Source organism: Hemiscyllium ocellatum, chromosome 4 (assembly GCF_020745735.1).
Source record: "Hemiscyllium ocellatum isolate sHemOce1 chromosome 4, sHemOce1.pat.X.cur, whole genome shotgun sequence".
Lineage (NCBI taxonomy): Eukaryota > Metazoa > Chordata > Chondrichthyes > Orectolobiformes > Hemiscylliidae > Hemiscyllium > Hemiscyllium ocellatum.
This window is the reverse complement of record NC_083404.1, coordinates 82,358,785-82,373,623: the sequence shown is the minus strand read 5'-3', so window position 1 is coordinate 82,373,623 and position 14,839 is coordinate 82,358,785. Positions and strand designations below refer to the sequence as shown.

At 41.1% G+C, this 14,839-nt stretch overlaps 1 protein-coding gene across 1 annotated transcript in view; it reads left to right on the top strand.

Annotated features, from left to right (window-relative positions):
- Positions 1-14,839, top strand: part of LOC132815217 (putative Polycomb group protein ASXL3) — a 305,275-nt gene that overhangs the window by 65,232 nt on the left and 225,204 nt on the right. The window contains exons 3-4 of the mRNA XM_060824032.1: positions 2,929-3,037; positions 4,549-4,660. Coding sequence (XP_060680015.1) covers positions 2,929-3,037; positions 4,549-4,660 — 221 coding nt within the window. The remainder of the gene's footprint in view (positions 1-2,928; positions 3,038-4,548; positions 4,661-14,839) is intronic.

The window sequence follows — 14,839 nt, the reverse complement described above, 5'->3', positions numbered from 1 at the left end:
GCTGAGAGCACAATAGGTAGATAGAGGTGGGGGTAATGGTGATAGATCAGAGAGGAAGGTGGAGCAGATAGGTGGGAAGGAAAATGGACAGGTAGGATAGGTCATGAGGACAGTTCTGACTTGGAAGGTTGGAACTGGGATAAGGTGGGGGGTGGCAAATGAGGAAACCGGTGAAATCCACATTGATGTCATAAAGTTAAAGGGTCCCAAGGTGGAAGCCGAGGCGTTCTTCCTCCAGTTGTCAGGTGGTTAGGGAATAGCAATGGAGGAGGCCTAGGACCTACATGTCCTCAGCAAAGTGGGGGGGAGTTGAAGTGTTCGGCCACGGGGCGGTGGAGTTGGTTGGTGTGGGTGTCCTGGAGATGTTCTCTGAAATGCTCTGCAAGAAGGCGTCCTGTCTCACCAATGTAGAGGAGACCACATCAGGAGCAACAGATACAGTAAATGACATTTATGGAAGTGCAGGTAAAACTCTGATAAATGTGGAAGGCTCCTTTGGGGCCTTGGATGGAAGTGAGGGGAAGGTGTGGGCGTAGGTTTTGCAATTCCTGCACTGGCAGGGGAAGGTGCCGGGAGGGGAGGGTGGTTTGGTAGGGGATATGGACTTGACAAGGGAGTCGCGGAGGGAATGGTCTATCTTCTATGTCATGTTTGTGTTCTGCAACAAAACTGGGCAGTCTTGTTCAGGATGCAAGCCTGGACAAGGTTTTGGAGAACTTATGTGGCCTAAATGTCAGGGAACTCTCACCTTCACCCCTTGAGGCTACAGGAATGCAGTGTATGTGTTTAGTGCTGACTTTATTGAAGGATATATTGGATAGATAACATGTTACGACATTAGTCCAGCTTTGGACACCATTCCAGAGTTTTTGTCAGGGTTTAGTCCCTTGTCTTTGCACATTCCTAAGATATCCACAAGGAATCGAGCTATTTCCCCATAGCTGTGAGTTTGATTTGTGGGTGTCAGAGCTTGCCCACATGCTAATGAACATGCACATTGCATATCTGGCGCATTATCCTTTGAGATCCTCTCAAGTTTTAGTCTGGTGCTGTAACGGAGCCAGTTTTTAGGTGTTACCATTGGAGCCACAGGTGAGATCTTGTGCTTTTGGAATATTGTGTGCAATTCTGGTCTCCGTCCTATAGGAAGGGTGTTGTGAAACTTGAAAGGGTTCAAAAAGATTTACACGAGTTGGAGGGTTAAGCTATAGAGAGAGGCTGAATAGGCTGGCACTGTTTACACTGGAGTGTTGGAGGCTGAACGATGACCTTATAGAGGTTTATAAAATCTTGAGGGGCATGGATAGGATAAATAAACAAGGTCTTTACCCTTGGGCAAGGGAATCCAGAACTAGAGGGCATAGATTTAGGATGAGAGGGGAAAGATTTAAACGCAGCAACCTTTTCATGCAGTGGGTGGTGTATGTATGGAATGAACTGCTAGAGGAAGTGGTGGAGGCTGGTACAATTACAACATTTAAAAGGCATTTGGATGGGTATATGAATAGGAAGGATTTAGAGAGATATGGGCCAAGTGCTGACAAATGGGACTAAATTAATTTAAGATATCGGCATGATCGAGCTGGACCGAAGGGTCTGTTTCCATGCATTACATCTCTATGATTCTATAACTCTATGATGCATAGGCTGTATCCTGTCAGGGCTGAAAATGTGTTGCTGGAAAAGCACAGCAGGTCAGGCAGCATCCAAGGAACAGGAGATTCGACGTTTCGGGCATAAGCCCTTCTTCAGGAATCTCCTGTTCCTTGGATGCTGCCTGACACATTTTCAGCTCTGATCTCCAGCATCTGCAGACCTCACTTTCTCCTTGTATCCTGTCAGGGTAAGACTTACACACCTGGCTGTCTTTTTCATATTTCTATTAGCTAGCAGTATAGGCTGAAAATGAGAAGTAAGCGAGCACACATAAGTGAAAGCCATGCCAACTCTTTATACTAGAAACTAGATGCATCTGTCAATCTATTGGGAACATAAAGCTGCCAATATCTGAAATACCTGTTTCCTGGTGATGTTATCAACTGTAACAATATTACATTTAACAAATACGTTGGATTTTATTTTTTCCTTATTATCTCCACATTCTTATTATTAATAACCCAACTTAACGTTGTGAATAAATTGATGATACACTTCGTGAAAAGTATTCAGCTTAGGCAAGGAGATAGAAAACATCAAAATTTTACCACATTAACCTTTTTCCCTGAGTTCAACAATATTATACATATATGCATAATTTTAACTGCTTATGTTTTATTTCATAGTTAGATTGAAGAAATAATAGTGTGGAATCGTTTGTGATTTTGCTATGTAAAAGGCAAGTTATTGTGTTTTAAATGTTATCAGCTGTACAGTGTTTCTTTTCTCATGATAAAATAGGATGAATACAAAACCAAAGAATTTTCACCTTATGTAAAAGAGTTATGTAGGCAACATCAGGTTATACCACTTCTGTAAAGAGAAAATGATAACAAAGATTTGCAATTGCAGTGTCTCTCAGCTTCCCCCGCCTCCACTTCCAGGTCATTCTAATGCATTTTCTTTTATTTCATTGAATACTGATACTCTTGAACTTTCCCCTTTGATCATTCTGGCATTTTCAAACACAAGGATGGTTTCTGAGATTTCTGCTGTGTGTGTTACATTACATATTTTGATTTGTCTTTAGTCTTCAATGACTGCATATGTTTTAGATTGACAACTTGGTTGTGATTTAATTTGGATTTTGTTTGTTTTGATGCCTTATGGCCGATTTTACAAATGATCAATGTTAAAATTTGCACTTCATGTCTGCTATTGTAATGTTAATGCTGGTCAAGGTTGGAGGCATTTGCACAAAGTCCAAGTGGAAAGTGAATATTGTGTGAGAAGGGCTCACACGTTTATTTATGCATTTGTCTCTCAAATCAGTGGAACCTCTCCTCTGGCTTGCCTTAACGCCATGCTACATACCAATGCTCGTGTGGAAGATGGAGCTTTCTGTCGAATTCCAGGAAAGATGGGGCTTTATGCTCTTAAAGTAAGTAAATATGTAAGATTTGTTGCATTTCTATTGTTTTATTATCACTAATACATAGGAAACTGTTGGTTTGTATGTCATTCAACTAAAAATGATAAAACACAGATGTATTCAAGTTTCATTGGAGACAAAAGACATATTACTTTCAGTTTTGTTGTAACTAAAGAGAATAACTGCGTTTTATTACATCACATTGTCACGGCGACTTTATTCCTTCCAATCTGTTTTGAATAGATTATTAACTTAAGTAATCTTAAAATCCATAATGTTATTGTTGTGTTTTCAAAATCAAATATAAATTCAATTCATTTTTTAATTAGCAATCTATTGGCCTTCAATTTTTTTCAGTGTATATTAAGATATGGCATATGATATATGCTATCAGTTTTATAGATTAAATCTTGACTGAGATCAAACTCAATTGAGGATGTTCTCATGTGGACAAGCAATTGTGTATCAATTAGTTGCTCATATTGGTGAAGCAGCAGAAATGGTGAATTTTCAAGCAAAGCCAGTCATTTTCTGGAGGAAACCTACATGTGCATCATGCCATTTCAACTCTGACATATCAAAATACTTCATAAACAGTATATTTATTTGAAGTACAAGACTCCGGTATACCAGGAGAACTCTCTGTACATCAAGATTTATAATGTCAGTTGAATGGACAGTCACAGTTTCACATTGTAACTGATGTATATCGTTTTTAATAATGCAGCAATCAATAACAACTTGCATTGCCTCTTTAACATTGCAAGTGTCCCAAGGCATGCTGCTTAGAGAAATGTACTAAACTAAAATGTCAAGATAATCTATGTGCTCAAGTCTTATATTCCAGCAGGAACCATAATTTATTGATTCAGAGGCAAGAGTGCTACCAAATGAAGTAAACTGGCATTGCACTGCAGTTGGCTTGAAATGCAGAATAAAGTCTCCAACAATAAATAAGCCTGCAGTCAATTATTGATTCCGTAGGATTTCTGAAGCTGAATGTGGTAGTGCAATATCAACCCTCTCTCTGTGCCCATCTGAATTCCCCAATTGGTATCGTGCAAGTCATAATTATTACTGTGAAAAATGATACAAATATTTCACTTTTGAAAATTAATTTCTGGGAAGATAATTACTCTAAATATAGCTTTTATCTAGAACATAGAATGTATTGATATCTGCAAAATTATTGTAACAGTTCAGCCTTATTAATACAGAAAGATTTATATTTCTCTTTGTAGTCTAGTTATTGATGTTACTAACTGGAATTGAAGATGTAAGTTATTGTTGTGAGTTGATACTAATAAACTTATCACAGTTCAGTGTACTCATAAAGATATATGTCAAAAATAACCCTCATATTTTGTATGCGCAGCAAGCCTTAACAAGATATACATCAAGGTTTAAGGTTGTCAAGCTGCCTACTGCTCAAACCAAACATGATTGTTATGTTATTTTATATTAAAATGCTTTGTGAAAAGAATATGTGACCACTGCTTAACTGATTTTCTTATCTACAGAAAAATGAATTGGTAATGTCAGCAGAGGGGGTCATTGATTTGGAGGGCGAATCAGATTTAGACAGCTGTGAAATGGCTGAGACAAACAACAGTAATGGAGAGGAAAATGGAGGTATGTGGAGTTTTCAGTAATTTTGGATATGGTGCTGTGATAGTTTGCAAATTGAGAAGGTAGGCTTTTGACATTTGTCAGATGCAATTTAGAAACAATGAATAAGACACAGTAGGTCTGTCTAGTATATTCACCCTACTGTTAAATGCTCTTATGGACTGCATCTAGCAACACATTCTGTGAATGTACTATAAATGTGTTCTGTGCCATTTAGTCGGTATACCATTGCAGGCAGTAATCTGTTGAATATATTTCAGAATGTTAAAGTAAATGTTTCACCTGCTGCCATTATTCATTAACAATTTAAATTTTGGAATATAGTTTTTACATAATTTATATGATACAATCATTTCACAAGATAAACACTTGATATAGTGAGTTTTATTGTATTTGTCTGGATCTATTTTTCAATGTTTGAGTCAGATTGCAGGATTAATAAAGAAAGCCCTGGGGTATATTGATTGATTGATTGAACTATAAAGACTGTGGTAGTTTTTCTTTCAATAGCAACTTTCATTTACGGTATGAAGTACTGTTAATCTAAAAGGTATCCCAAGGCACTTCACAAATAGATGTAAGAAAAACAGATGCCAAATTGTAGAAAGGGATGAGATGAAGTGACTGAGAGCTTGGTCAAAGAGAAGAGTTTTAAAAGTGGAGATTTAGGTGGGTAAAAAGTGAGGTCTGCAGATGCTGGAGATCAGAGCTGAAAATGTGTTGCTGGTTAAAGCACAGCAGGTCAGGCAGCATCCATAGGTGGGACAAAGATTCACAAAATGAAAACATAACTCCAACCTACCTCCAATCTACCCACTTAAAGTTTGTTGAAGATGAGTCAAATAACATGTAATTAATACTTAGGTAAAGGGTTAGTCCGTCAATAAAATATTTTACGGAAGATACATTATTTTATTTTAAGTAATGCATTATTTTTAGTTTCTGTAAGCAAGATTTACAAGCAATCAGGAAAATCTAGCAAATCAAAGTAGGAAAGGCAGTAGCTATAAAAGAAGTACCTCTACCAGCCTGCCAATCATATCTTCTAAAAAATCCACAATGTTTAATTTCCCAACCATTCCTCTTCATCAATATAGAAAACAGCAGCAGGAAGTAGGTCATTCAGCCCTTGAAGCCTGCTCTGCCATTCAGTATGTTCATGACTGATCATATAACTCAGTATCCTATTCCTGCTTGTCCTCCATATCCTTTTATCCTTTTAGTCCTAAGAAATATATCTTACTCCTTCCTGAAAGCCTTCAATGTTTTCATTTCAACTGCATTCTGTGGCAAGGCTCACCACTCTGGTGAAGGAAATTTTCCTCAACTCAGTCCTAAATGGCCTACCCTGTACCCTTAAACTGTGGCCCCTGGTTCTGGAGTCCCTTCTCATTGAAAACAACCTCGCTGACTGATGTTGACTGGCCTCAACCTCCAACACCCACCATTTGCCCTTCAGCTGTTCTCCGACCTTATGATCAGGTTGGGAGTCAAACTTTCTGCCTGTCTATAGACAAGAAACCTGTTGTGCCAACTGAGGAATACAGTAATATTTATGGGTTTTGATGGGTGGAAGGAACCAAAGTGAAAATGTTATATAATCGGTAAAGAGTTCAAGTACACGTTGTCCAAGATATCAGTCAGGATGGCTTTTGCACTGGAGACACTTAGACAGGGATGCCCTGTTATTAAACTGTATGAATCCTCAAACTTGGCAGCAAGAAGATTTTCATAGACACCATGTCCTCCTTTATAGCACTTTTCAGGTTAAATATTCAGTAGACATTCAACAAGCAACCATAAAAGAGTAAGAATTTAAGTGCATACATTTATGTACGTGGGGTGGGAGTTAGGGGTGTGGTTAGGGTTCTTGTTGGGTGAGTGGAATAGGGTGCCAGATAGTAGAATGTCAGGTAACTGAATGAGTGCTTAGGATAGGTTGGGTATTAGATTGGGGGATGTTCAGGTTAGGTGAGGCGTATCAGATTGAGTTGTAAGGAGCGTTTGATATGGTGGGTGATAGGTATGTGTTGGGTCAGTGACTGGTTTAGCACGGGTTAGGGGATGGGGAAGCATCAGATCAGGTCAGCATCAGGGCTGGTATAATTGTGGGTATCATTTGAGAGTTAGGAGTTCAGTTTATTAGTTAGCCAGAATTGTTGAAAAAAATACACGTTTTGTCAAAGCTTTTTGTTTTGCACAGATTAGCAAAATTTGCATGCAAAATACCAAAGTAAAAAGAAATCAACATTCATAAATTTCAGTACAATGATTGTATGAAAGTTCTGTTCCAAGCCACTATTTGAGGTAGATTAGTTTTAATTCTCTCACGTTCCTTGGGTAACTCTTACGCTTAAGTGAGTCGGAACCCTCCACCTTCTCCGAATTTAATGGATATTTTCCAGAAGGTTCCAAATTCCAAGGAATTGCTGATTGGGATCTTCAATTCCCTCAGCAATTCTCATCGAGTCAAGTGCGTTTGGATCCCAAATATTCGCAATGCATATTGCTGCTGCAGTGACTCTCTGGACATTGGATTATCGAGGCAATTAATGATTATTGTCATGGCTAAAATGGCACAGAACAAATAATCAACAGGGATAGATGATGAAGAAACTCCACAGAGGCTTGTATCCTGTCACCAAGTTACCACTTATTTGCACATGAACTATCCTTGACTTTAGTATTGCCTCATTAAGAATCAGATACCAGTGTGTTAGTATTTCTGACATTCAGCCTTTTTATATGTCAGCCACAGCTCCCTAATTGAACCAAATTAACAGCCCTCATCAGGGAATTCATATTCTATGATATCCAACGGGCTGACCTCATGACAATCACTACAGATGGCATGTATCATTGATTCTGAAAGAGTTTCAAAAGGAAATTTGTGAGGCACTAACAAATATGGCCAAAGAATGACAGGACACTGAAGATGCACAATAAAATTGAAAATAGGCCTCAGTAATGACTATGAGAAATAACATGAACAAATCAGCTCAAGCAACTGCTATCCAGTAGTTTTGTCCCAATTCCATCTAAAAGAATTGAATTATTTACCATACGTTTCTCAACCTTGAGAAAGTAGCAGAAATTGGGAAAGTTCATGGTTTGGCCTTTTCACCTCAGGATAAAGTGCAAGATATTCACTGTTGGTTGAGGGGTTTGAGGTGACAGTGATAGATATGCACTGTAGTCAAGACAGCCAACCCATTAAAAGATTTGAAGGTAGCCATTTGGGCTGCAAAACGTGGGGTGGTTTATTTAAAAGGTCCACCTTGGTGCTGTGGGACTTTATCCACATTATAATAAAAAAAACCATCCAGTCCTCACTTCTCACAACACCTCAACACCCATGCACTCCCTATTTGCTATCCCTGTTCATACACCCACCCGTCATGATCTCAATGCCAAGCAATTGCACTGCTGTGCCCATTTAAACTGTTTAGATAATATAAACACAGTAAGATGAATTGCAAAAAACTTTCCATTTTTTGGGAAAAAAAATTAGATCCTTCAGATGATTAAATTGATCAATAACTGAAATTGCAAGCATTTGCAACCTCTTCATACTATTTTTTAAAAATTGTGCAATTGACAACAGAGATCAGATGGCCAGAGCTCAAGCAGGGACCTAGATGTTTGTTGCGAATGGTGGTGGACCATTAAGCAACTCTCTGGAGGAGGAAGTTTCACAAATATCCCAATCCTCAATGATGAAAAAGCCCAGCGCATCATTGCAAATGATGTAGCTGAAGCAGTCATGGCTCTGGAATATTAGATGACATGGAATCCAGTGTGAGCTGGAAAATTGGATACAAAATTGATGGTAAGAAGCAGAAGGTAATAGTGGAAGGATGCTTGTTGGACTGGAGGCCTGTAACTAGTTGAGTGCCTCAGGGGTCAGTGCTGGGCTCAGTACTGTTTGTATGAGTTGGATGAGAATGTATAAGACATGATGAGTCAGTTTGATGATGACACTAACACAGGCAGTATCGTGGACTGTGACAAAGGTTATCAAAAATTGTAGCAGGATCTTGAGCAGATAGAGAAGTGGGCTAGAAATGGCAAATGGAGTTTAATATAGATGAGTGTGAGGTCTTGCATTTTGGTAAGTAAAATAAATGAAGGAGTTTCATGATGAATGACAGGTCCTTAAGGAGTGTAGTAGAACAGTGCGATCTTGGAGTTCAGGTTCACAGTTCTCTAAAAGTGGTCATAGGTAGACAGGGCACTGAAGAAGACTTTTGACACACTGGTCTTCATCAATCAGAGCACAGAGTATAGAGGTTGGGAAGTTATGTTGCAGTTATATAGGACGTTGGGGAGGCCGCACGTGGAGTATTGTGTTCAGTTTTGGCCATCTTGTTATAGGAAGGATTGTGAGAAGATTTGTAGCTCGGGTGCTCGTTGTTGTGGTTCTGTTCGCCGAGCTGGGAATTTGTGTTACAGACGTTTCATCCCCTGTCTAGATGACATCCTCAGTGCTTGGGAGCCTCCTGTGAAGTGCTTCTGTGATCTTTCCTCCGGCATTTATAGTAGTTTGAATTTGCCACTTCCGGTTGTCAGTTCCAGCTGTCCGCTGCAGTGGTCGGTATATTGGGTCCAGGTCGATGTGCTTATTGATTGAATCTGTGGATGAGTGCCATGCCTCTAGGAATTCCCTGGCTGTTCTCTGTTTAGCTTGTCCTATATTAGTAGTGTTGTCCCAGTCGAATTCATGTTGCTTGTCATCAGTATGTGTGGCTACTAAGGATAGCTGGTCGTGTCGTTTCGTAGCTAGTTGGCGTTCATGGATGCAGATTGTTAGCTGTCTTCCTGTTTGTCCTATGTAGTGTTTTGTGCAGTCCTTGCATGGAAGTTTGTACACTACATTGTTTTGCTCATGCTGGGTATCGGTCCTTTGTCCTGGTGAGTTGTTGTCTGAGAATGGCTTTGGTTTGTGTGCTGTTATGAGTCCTAGTGGTCGCAGTAGTCTGGCTGTCAGTTCGGAAATGATCTTGATGTATGGTAGTGTGGCTAGTCCTTTGGGTTGCAGCATGTGCTCGTTCCGTTGTCTTTCCGTTAGGCATCTGTTGATAGCCACACTACCATACATCAAGAGCATTTCCGAACTGACAGCCAGACTACTGCGACCACTAGGACTCATAACAGCACACAAACCAACAGCCACTATCAGACAATAACTCACCAGAACGAAGGACCCGATACCCAGCATGAGCAAAACCAATGTAGTGTACAAAATCCCATGCAAGGACTGCACAAAACACTATGTAGGACAAACAGGAAGACAGCTAACAATCCGCATCCATGAACACCAACTAGCCACGAAACGACATGACCAGCTATCCTTATAGCCACACATGCAGATGACAAGCAACATGAATTCGACTGGGACAACACTACTATTGTAGGACAAGCCAAACAGAGAACAGCCAGGGAATTCCTAGAGGCATGGCATTCATCCACAGATTCAATCAATAAGCACATCGACCTGGACCCAATATACCGACAACTGCAACGGACAGCTGGAACTGACAACCGGAAGCGGCAGATTCAAACCACTACAAATGCCGGAGGAAAGATCACAGAAGCATTTCACAGGAGGCTCCCAAGCACTGAGGATGTCACCTAGACAGGGGACGAAATGTCTGCAACACAAATTCCCAGCTCAGCGAACAGAATCACAACATAGGAAGGATGTTATTAAACTGGAAAGAGTGCAGAAGAAATTTATAAGGATGTTGTTCAGACTCAATGTTCTGAGTTATAGAGGTTCGATAAGCTAGGATCTTTTTCTTGAGAGAGTAGGAGACTGAGAGGAGATCTTAAAGAGGTGCATAAGATCATGAGAGGTATGGATAGGGTGAATGCATTCAGTCTTTTTCCCAGGGTTGGGGAATCGAGGACTAGAGGGCATCAATTTTAGGTTAGAGGGGAAAGAATAAAAGGGAACCTGAGGGGAAACTTTTTTATACAAAGGGTGGTACGCATATGGAATGAGCTGTCAGCGAAAGTAGTTGAGGTGGGTACATTAATAACATTTAAAAGGCTTTTGCATAAATACATGGATAGGAAAGGATTGGAAGGATATGGGCCAAGTGCAGGGAAACGGGGTTAGCATGGATGGACATATTTGGTCAGCATGGAGCAGTTTGGACCGAACAGCCTGTCTCCATGTTGTAGGACTCTATGACTGCCTATGATTCTGTATGAGCACTGTTCAGGCTGAAGAGCTGAGTGCATAAACTACCTTGGCCTCCTCCAGTGAGGAGGCATTACACATACCAGACTTCATTCAATTCAATTCACTCCATATGATGTCAAGAAACAGTTGGAGGCCCTGGATACTGGAAAGGCTATGGGCCTTGACAACATTCTGGCAATAGTACTGAAGGCTTGTGCTCCAGAACTTGGCACTCCTCTATCCAAGTTCTTTCAGTGCAATTGCAACACTGGTGTCTACCCAACAATGTTGAAAATGGCCCAGATATGTCCTGTACTTAAAAAGCAGGACAAATCCAGCATCTACCTCCATCATCTACTCTCGATTATCAGTAAAGTGATGGAAGGTGTCTTCAGCAGTTCTATCAAGTTTCGCATGCTCAGTAATAACCTGCTCAGTGATGCCCAGTTTGGGTTCCACCATGGCCACTCAGCTCCTGCTCTCAATACAGTCTTGGTTCAAACATGGACAAAACAGCTAAATTCCATGGGTGAGGTGAGAGTGAAAGTCATTGACATCAAGGTTGCATTTGAGTAAGTATGGCATCAAGGAACCCATAAAACTGGAGTCAATGGGTATCAGAAGTAAACTCTCTGTTGCTTGGAATCATACCTTGCACATAGGAAGATGGTTGGGGTTGTTAGGGGCAGTCATCTCCGCTCTAGGGCATCTTGCAGGAGTTCCTCAGGGTAGTGTCCTAGATTCAACCATCTTCAACTGTTTCATCAATGCCTTCTTTCCACCATAAGATCAAAAGTGGGGATGTTTGCCTATGATTGCACCATGTTTGGCACTATTTGTGACTCGAGTAAAAAGTGAGGTCTGCAGATGCTGGAGATCAGAGCTGAAAATGTGTTGCTGGTTAAAGCACAGCAGGTCAGGCAGCATCCAAGGAACAGGAAATTCGACGTTTCGGGCATAATCCTTAATCCACAAGCCCTTCCTGATGAAGGGCTTATGTCCAAAACGTCAAATTTCCTGTTCCTTGGATGCTGCCTGACCTGCTGTGCTTTAACCAGCAACACATTTTCAGCAGCGACTATTTGTGACTCCTCAGATACTGAAGCAGTCCATAATGACCAGAACCTCACCTGGTCTGCTACATAAACACTGTGGCTATAAGAGCAGGTCAGAGGAGAGGAATATTGTGGCGAGTCACTTCCTGACTCCCCAAAGTCTGCCCATCATCTACAAGCACAAGTCAGGAGTGTGATGGAATACTCCCCATTTGACTGGATGGGTGAAGCTCCAACAACACTCCCAAAACTTGACACCATCCAGGACATAGCAGTCTGCTTGATTGGCACTACATCCTCAAGCATCCAGTCCCTCCACCACCAACTCAGTAAGAGCAGTGTGTGCTATCTACAAGATGCACTGCAAAAATTCAACAAAGACCCTCAGACAGCACCTTCCAAACTCATGGCCATTTTTATCTAGAATGGCAAGGGCAAGTAGATATATGGGAACACCATCACCTGCAAGTTCCCCTCCAAGCCACTCACCATCCTGACTTGGAAATATAACACTGTTCCTAGGTCAGAATCCTTCAATTCCCATGCTAATGGCATTGTGGGTCAACTCACTGTAGGTGGACTGCCACAGTTCAAGAAGGCAGCTCACCACCATCTTCTTAAGGGCAACTAAGGATAGGCAATAAATGCTGGCTAGCCACCAATGCTAACATCGCACAAAGATGATTAAAAAGGATGATGTACTTATTGCTTCAATACATTATATGTATGTGAATGAGCATATGAGCACATGAAGAAAAGGGTAGGGTGACATAATTTGACATGGAGGTATTAACAACCATAAGAGAAAGTTTTAAGGATGTAACCTAGCATATGGTGGCTGAAGGCATTGTGTTGAAGGGCATAGACATTCAAAGAGTTTACTCATGCAAATCACGGTTCACAATAACTCTGAAGTTTCCTAAACCATAAGTGCTTTAACAAGCTGGTCTGGCTCCATGACAATTGTCAGTTTGCAATTAAACAGTCTGGGAAGAGCATCCTGCAGTCAGCATCATGGTGAAACAGTCTGGGAAGAGTGTCCTGGAATCAGCATGACAGAGAAGCAGCCTGGGAAGAATGTGGTGCAATGAACATCACAATGATGTTCACAATAGTACCTTGTATTTGCATCTTACTGTTAAAAAAAAATCCACCAAAAGTGACATCACACAAAACCTGTAAATTTATTGGCACAAGTATTAACTTTTTGGAAAGTTACCTAACAAGTCAGAGAAACACCAGGAATTCTGAAGGGGCAGGCAGACATAAATCAAGGCCACACCACTTACTTTGGGAGCTGAAGAGGCAGCAGGGCCCTGCTATCTCAAGAGGTTTGGAATATAAAAGCATCGTTGTGCTACTGAGACTTTATAAAGCTCTGGTTAGGCCCCATTTGGAGTACTGTGTCCAGTTTTGGTCCCCACACCTCAGGAAGGACATACTGGCACTGGAACGTGTCCAGCGGAGATTCACACGGATGATCCTTGGAATGGTAGGTCTAACCTACGAGGAACGGCTGAGGATTCTGGGATTGTATTCATTGGAGTTTAGAAGATTAAGGGGAGATTTAATAGAAACTTACAAGATAATACATGGCTTGGAAAGGGTGGACGCTAGGAATTTTTTTCCGTTAAGTGAGGAGATTAGGACCCGTGGACACAGCCTTAAAATTAGAGGGGGTCAATTCAGAACAGAAATGCGGAGACATTTCTTCAGCCAGAGAGTGGTGGGCCTGTGGAATTCATTGCCGCAGAGTGCAGTGAAGGCCGGGATGCTAAATGTCTTCAAGGCAGAGATTGATAGATTCTTGATGTCTCGAGGAATTAAGGGCTACGGGGAGAATGCGGGTAAGTGGAGTTGAAATGCCCATCAGCCATGATTGAATGGCGGAGTGGACTCTATGAGCCGAATGGCCTTACTTCCACTCCTGTGTCTTATGGTCTTATGGTAAGAGAGTGGAAAAAAAGCATGACATCAAGGAAAACATCAACTTCATTATTTGGTAAGAAACTATTTTTAGGGATTGTCTACAAATCACTATAAATTAGAAAAGCGCATTTTTTAAACAGGTAATTATACTTTATTTTAACCAAGGAAGTTAAACCGATTGAATAAGGTAATAATGATAATGTAAGGGAAATGAATTTGTGACTTAAAGTAAGGTCTTCAAAGACTTAAGGCAAGAGCTTTGCATTGCTGTGCAAGTTTTTGAAATGAAACAAGGTCCTTAGCATAATTAATATTTTTGATCCAAAGAGAAGTCATGGTAGCAGCATTCAAATCCATCATATCCCCGTCCTGCACTATGTGGGGAGTCGGGGACATTTCAACAGTCCCTGGTGGCCATCTGTGCAGACAGTGTGTCCAGCTACAACTACTGGTCAATGACATTTCTGAGCTGTAGCTGGACACACTTTCTGTGCTGTAAAGGATCTGAGATGCTGAAATTGTTGTGGACAACACATTTGTTGAGTTGGTCACAACTCAGGCAAAAGCTAAACAAGCAGAAAAAGGATCAGCAATTACCAGGTAGAGTGGAGGAAGGCAGGTAGTGCAGGACATCCCTGTGGCCATCACCCTCCCTAATGTATATGCCATTTTGGATTCTTGGAGGGGAGTGCCTTCTTGTGGGATATCAGTGGAAGTACCATGGCACCATGAGTGGCTCTTGTGCATACAAGGGCAGGTAGAAGAAGTGCAGAGGTATAGTGCCACGGGAGATGGTTAGCACAGTTAGATCTCATGGAATAGAGGGAGAACTATCCATTTGAACACAGAACCAGCTCGAAGGTAGAAGACAGAGGGTGGTGGTGGAGGATTGTTTTTCAAATTGGAGGCCTGTGACCAGTGGAGTGCCACAAGGATTGGGTGCTGGGTCCACGACTTTTCATCAATTAGATAGATGATTTGGCTGTGAGCATAAAAGGTATAGTTAGTAAG